The sequence below is a fragment of the Jaculus jaculus genome, chromosome 2, assembly GCF_020740685.1.
Source record: "Jaculus jaculus isolate mJacJac1 chromosome 2, mJacJac1.mat.Y.cur, whole genome shotgun sequence".
NCBI classification, from domain to species: domain Eukaryota; kingdom Metazoa; phylum Chordata; class Mammalia; order Rodentia; family Dipodidae; genus Jaculus; species Jaculus jaculus.
The window spans coordinates 116363152-116369151 of NC_059103.1; the positions used below are offsets into that span (position 1 = coordinate 116363152).

Here is a 6000-nt window from a genome sequence, read left to right on the forward strand (position 1 = left end):
GTGTGAGAGAAAAATATATCTGTTCTTCATTGACTTAGAGAGTTAGTAGTGCCTAAGCACATCAACCCTCAGCCAGAGGAGGGCACAGGCTCCATTATTCTGAGTTTTCAGCTTAAGGCAAATGATTCTGGTCTGTGTTGTCTCTGAACACTTGGAACCATTTCTTGGTTCCTGATTTCCTGGATCCAAGCTTAGTTAAGAGACGAAAGTTTGGCTGAAATTGTTTTGCCTATTTTTTTGCTCTCTGAAAATCTCTCAAGATTTTAGGTCCATGTTCTAAAGATAGATGAAAGTTCTCAGGTGTCTAAAGGGACATGTCTGATTTTTCTAAATAAATATATTACATTCTCAGTCTCTTAGTTTTTCAGTAAAACATACTATGAGCTTTGCACCCATTCCCCAGACCCTGTTTCATTACATAATACTGTATGTATATGCACACTATAGAGCTTTTTCCTTTTTTGTGGGAGGAGGGGTTGAGGTAGGGTCTTACTCTAACCCAGATTGACCTGGAATTCACTAGGTAGTCTCAGGGTGGCCTCAAACTCATGGCAGTCCTCCTGCCTCTGCCTCCCAAGTGCTGGGACTAAAGGTGTGTGCCACCGCGCCCGGCGCTTTCTTTTATATATATGTAAATATATGTACATACATATACATATGTGTATTTTCAAGAATAAGGCACATGTCTGATTCTTCATTGGTGTTTTGTTTGGTTTGCTTCGGTTTGAGACAGAGTCTCATGTAGTCCAAGCTGGCCCTTCAACTTGCTATATAGTAGAGATGACCTTGAACTCCTGATCCTATTTCCTCTACCTCCCAAATTCTGGGATTACAGATACATATTCCATCACACCTGGCTGTTTTGTTCCACGTTGTTTTGTTTTGCTTTTGTTTTGAGACAGTCTTGCTGTATATGGATATTCCTGCCTCAGCCTCGCCAGTGATTAAATGACCATGCCTGGCTCACTTTACTGAATTTTTATTGCATAACTTCATTTGGCCACAAATTTTAATATGATACCAGGAATGAAACTGACCTATATAGTATTGTCAGACAACAATAAAGATGAAAACAGCCCGGCGTGATGGCGCACATCATTAATCCCAGCACTCAGGAGGCAAAGATAAGAGGATTGCTGTGAGCTCAAGGCCAGCCTGGGACTACAGAGTGAGTGCCGGGCCAGCTTGGGCTAGAGTGAGACCCTACCTCAAATATATACCCCCCAAAAAAGAAAACAGAAGGGACCACTCAGACATTAGATGCATTGCAAAGGCAAACAAAGTTTATATGGAGGTAGTCGTAATTTGACATGTGCAAAATTATTCCTGCAAATTATAAGATTCTATACTCATCTATAGGGATCAGAAGATAGCTTTGGAGCTGGCCGTGATGGCACACAACTTAAATCCCAGCACTTGGGAGGCAGAAGTGGGGGAATCACTGTGAGCTCAAGGCCAGCCTGGGACTACATAGTGAATTCCAGGTCTGCCTGGGCTAGAGTGAGACCCCGCCCTAAAAAACAAAAAATAAGAGAGAGAGAGATGGTTTTGGGTTAGGGAGGTGGCCCAGTGGGTAAAGCACTCACAACGCAAGCAGGAATAGCCTGGTTCAATCCTCAGACCCCACTTAAAAAGCCAGAAGCCTGAGAGGGCTTGTGTAGTCTTAGCACACTCATGCTGATAGTGAGATGGGAGACGAAAAGATTTTTTTTTTTTTGGTTTTTCGAGGTAGGGTTTCACTCTAGCTCAAGCTGACCTGGAATTCACTATGGAGTCTCAGGGTAGCCTCAAACTCACAGCGATCCTCCTACCTCTGCCTCCCAAGTGCTGGGATTAAAGGCATGCACCACCACACCCGGCCTCGAAAAGATAATTCTTCCAGAAGATCAGAAGCTTATGGCAAGCACAGCAAAGAATAGCAGAGTGAGAATCCAGAGTGAGAAACTGTTTCAAGGGATTGGGAGATGGCTCAGTAGTTGAAGGTATTTGCTTACAAAGCCTGCCAACTTTTTTATGGTGGCTCATGGCTTTAAACCCAGCAGTTGGGAGGCTGAGGTAGGAGGATTGCTGTGTGTTCAAGGCCAGCTGTGGTTACAGGGTGAGTTCAAGGTCACCCTGAAACAGATGATACATAGACAGATGACAGACAGACAGATAGATGATAGATACCTTTATTTTTCTGGCCTATCAGTGAGTTTGTAGTGGTAGGTCTCACACTTGACTAGGCAGCTGTAGTCTAGTGGTTGGATGCATGGCTAGATGCTGGTGTGACCCCAGCTCCACTGCTTAACACCTGTGCAGGTGACTTCAGACATGTTAATTGTTCCCTGGACCTCTGTTTCTGGATGTTTATGAAATGGCAGATAATAGAATTACTGTGAGATTAAGAGACATTACCCATGAAGGCATCTAGAAGCATGTCTACCACAGAGCTTACTTTTAATAAAGTTATTTAAACCGGGCGTGGTGGTGCACTCCTTTAATCCCAGCACGCGGGAGGCAGAGGTAGGAGGATCACCGTGAGTTCGAGGCCACCCTGAGACTACATAGTGAATTCCAGGTCAGCCTGGGCCAGAGTGAGACCCTATCTACAAAGACCAAAATAATAATGCTATTTAATATTATGCAAATACCAGTGCTCAGCAGGCCCTAACACATGCCCAGCTTTGCCAGTGAGGGTGGGAGCGGACGTGAGTGTGGCTGACTCCCTTCCTTGACGGCTTTTCTGCAGACTTCATCCTCATGGCCCAAGACATCCACATGTATGCAGCTAGGGTCCAGTGGGGCCTGGTCATGTGCTTCCTGTCCTATTTTGGGACCTTTGCCGTGGAGTTCCGACACTACCGCTATGAAATCGTGTGTTCTGAGTACCAGGAGAACTTCCTGAGCTTCTCAGAAAGTCTGTCAGAAGCTTCTGAGTATCAAACCGACCAGGTGTGACCATCAGGTGGTCAGGTTGTCCTTGAGGTGAGGTGGGTGTGACAACAGGGGAAGAGCCAGAAGGACACACTCACAGGACTTGATGCAACCTCATGACACATTTCCCACAAGCGTGCGTGTGCATGCATGCACACACACATACACACACACACACACACACGAGTCACACACACACATTCATGGACACATTTGCCAAATGAGCTTTTCAGGGCGAGTTATTTCTTAAGTGAAAAAGCACAAGCCCTCATGTGTCGAGATACAAGCTGTCACACTGACAATCCCTGCACGACAGAGCCAGAAGCCTGTGCATGATCCCGTCCGTCCCTGCCCTCCCGGTATGCTTTGGTCTTTTCACCCTCTTCACATGTTTCAAACCTGGTTTCTCCCTACAACAGAGTAGGGCAGGCCAAATGTAACATGAGAATAATGCCAACTCCCTAAGTTGCCTTCAGGTCCAAAGGGCTTGGAATGAGTCTGTGAGGAAGTTGTGAATCTGGTACTAATACTCGTGAATGGACAACTGAGCATCGTCTGACTGGATGGACGCTGTATTGGAGATGAGAACCCCGTGCAGGCTGTGAAAGGCACGGACAGAACTTCCCCCCGGGGCCCCTTTGCCGCTGCTCAGTGGTCGGCTCTATGAAAAGAAGGATGCAGCAAAGTATGAGCTAGAAGGAAACCCACTACCACCATTATCTGGACTGGATTCACTCCACCTGAGAATTACCTCCAAATGTGAATATTCATGGGCCACATGGTCTGCCAGGCATGGCACAAGATGGGGGAAGTTTTAATTTTTAGTTTCCGCAGGGTGTCATGGATGGTTTTTGTTGTATAATGGTTGGCCTTTTTTTTTTTTTTTTTTAAGAAAACAGAAATATCATGGCTCTCTGTAGGTTTTATGGAAAAAGAAGTCTACCACAGGCAGAGAAACCCAAATAAACCTGCACCTCTGGAGGTGATTAAAAACTACGAGGCACCTAGGAGAGGACAGTTTCAGCATCTTGCTGCAAGTCCTGATCAGTAGTGACTCTTTAAATCTGTTTCTACTGCTCAAATTTAGGAGTTTTGGGATTAAGCACTTTTCAAATTTTACATCTATAGAACCTATTTTAAAAACATCCTCTTCTGAAGTGGGGCGTGGTGGCACACTCCTTTAATCCCAGCACTTGGGAGACAGAGGTAGGAGGATCAATTGTGAGTTCGAGGCCACCCTGAGACTACGTAGTGAAGTCCAGGTCAGCCTGAGCTACAGTGAGACCCTTCCTCCAAAAACAACAACAACAACAAAAATCCAACATTGGCACAAATGATCTACCTGCCAAGAGCTCAGGCGTCAGGCCGTAGGTGAGGGGGTTCAGGGCTGTGCTTCACAAAGAACAGAATTCCAAGCCCCAAGTGTAGGCACATGGGCCATGTATATGTAAATATGGACTCCTCTCTCACAAGCTCCATTTCAAGAAATCCCCAAACTTACTTCCTAGGGGCCATGGATATCCTGGAATGTAATGTGAAAAACGCTGTTTTTAAACTCAACCCAAAGTTTGAGCTTCCCCAGGAGGGTCAGATGTCTTTTATCTGTGCATTTCTCTCCTCTTCCAGAACAGTGCCCAGCACGTTAGGTGTTCAGAAGTGTCTGCTGAATAGAATGACTGATTCAGAGTGGGGGGAAAGGAAATCAGAGAGATTTAAAAATGAGTGAGAGAGTCAAAAGCAACTAACTAGAACAGAAAAAAGAGAATCAATGGTGGGCAGAATATGGAGTAAGAATACCTAAAGATGAATGTAAGAAAGAGAATCAAGGAATAGGATTCTCTTATTTAAAAAGCATCTCATTGTAAATAGTTCAAGGTGACATTAGTTTTGAATACTACTTTTGAGTTTCTGTCTTTTTTCATTTTTATATTTTAAAGATTTTATCAGAGAACAAAGATTTATGAAACTTTATTTTACACAATCCAAATTAAACAGCTTTTGGTGATGCACTGTACACCTTCTAAGAAAAAAATAACAGCACCTCTGAGCAGAATCAAGCAATGACTAGCATTATTCATCGGGATATGGCCACTAAATAAAATTGGTTTATGCAGAATCAGGGCTCTTGTTTCTTACCCTAGTATTTCTTCGTGTGTGTGTGTGTGTGTGTGTGTGTGTGTGTGTGTGTGTTTACACACCTTTATTTTTAAACAAGGTCTCATACCACACCAGGCTCTTCTAATACTGGCGTATACATAAACTCAGTGAGACATTGTTTTGAAAATGAACTTTAACATTATACTGGTGGGATGTTTTCTATCACCAGCAACCAAGTCAATTCTCTGGATACCACCTGCATGTTTATGATTCAATTCTGGCACTAACTACCCAGAGTTGACATCAGACTACAGGTTTTATGGCCACATGAACATGGTTTCATAGTCACACGACAGCCACCTTCAAATGCCAATTGCAAATTTGGGGTCCACTACTTACTCTCACTTCTTTCAAGTTGGTTAGAGCTATTACCAGCTTGCAGAACTCAGAAAAGCGCTTAATTTACATTTGTTAAATTATGACAAGGTTTGAGACTCAGCAACACTCAAATGGAAGCAGTGTCTGAAGCAGAGGGGGCGGGCCAGGGGCTCCAGGCCTCTTGAGTGCCTCATGCTCCCAGCGACCGTGTTCTTGAGCCCAGCAGGCATGCACAGCGCATCGTTTCATTCCAGGGCTGAGTCTCTAGATCGCCAGCTCCAACTTCCCCCTCACAGAGGTTGGAAGGTTGAAAAGGTCTGAACCCTGGGTCTCTGTGACGACCGGACTAATCCTGAGGTAACCTAAGTCATCTCATTAGCATGAACTCGAATGTGACCCAAAAGGGCTCATTAGTGTATTTCAAGGAACTGTTGGCTTCCTGTACCAGAACAAGGGACAAAGCCCACGTCTGTTTTTGTACTATCTCACACATAAATAAGCATGCAACGCTGGGGAGATGGCCCAGTGGGTTAAATGCTCCTCAAGCAAGTGTGAGGGTTGTGTTGGGATCCTCAAAATCCACAGAAAATGCTCAGCATGGTGGCCTGT

The 6000-nt window shown here is 44.6% G+C and overlaps 1 protein-coding gene across 7 annotated transcripts in view; it reads left to right on the forward strand.

Moving 5' to 3' along the window:
• Tmem150c (transmembrane protein 150C) overlaps positions 1–5032 on the forward strand; it is a 94589-nt gene extending 89557 nt beyond the window's left edge. For all 7 annotated transcript variants that reach the window (XM_045143696.1, XM_045143697.1, XM_045143702.1 and 4 more), the window contains exon 8: positions 2732–5032. In XM_045143696.1, coding sequence (XP_044999631.1) covers positions 2732–2940 — 209 coding nt within the window. In that variant the 3' untranslated portion in view covers positions 2941–5032. The remainder of the gene's footprint in view (positions 1–2731) is intronic.
• Positions 5033–6000: the final 968 nt, after the last annotated feature.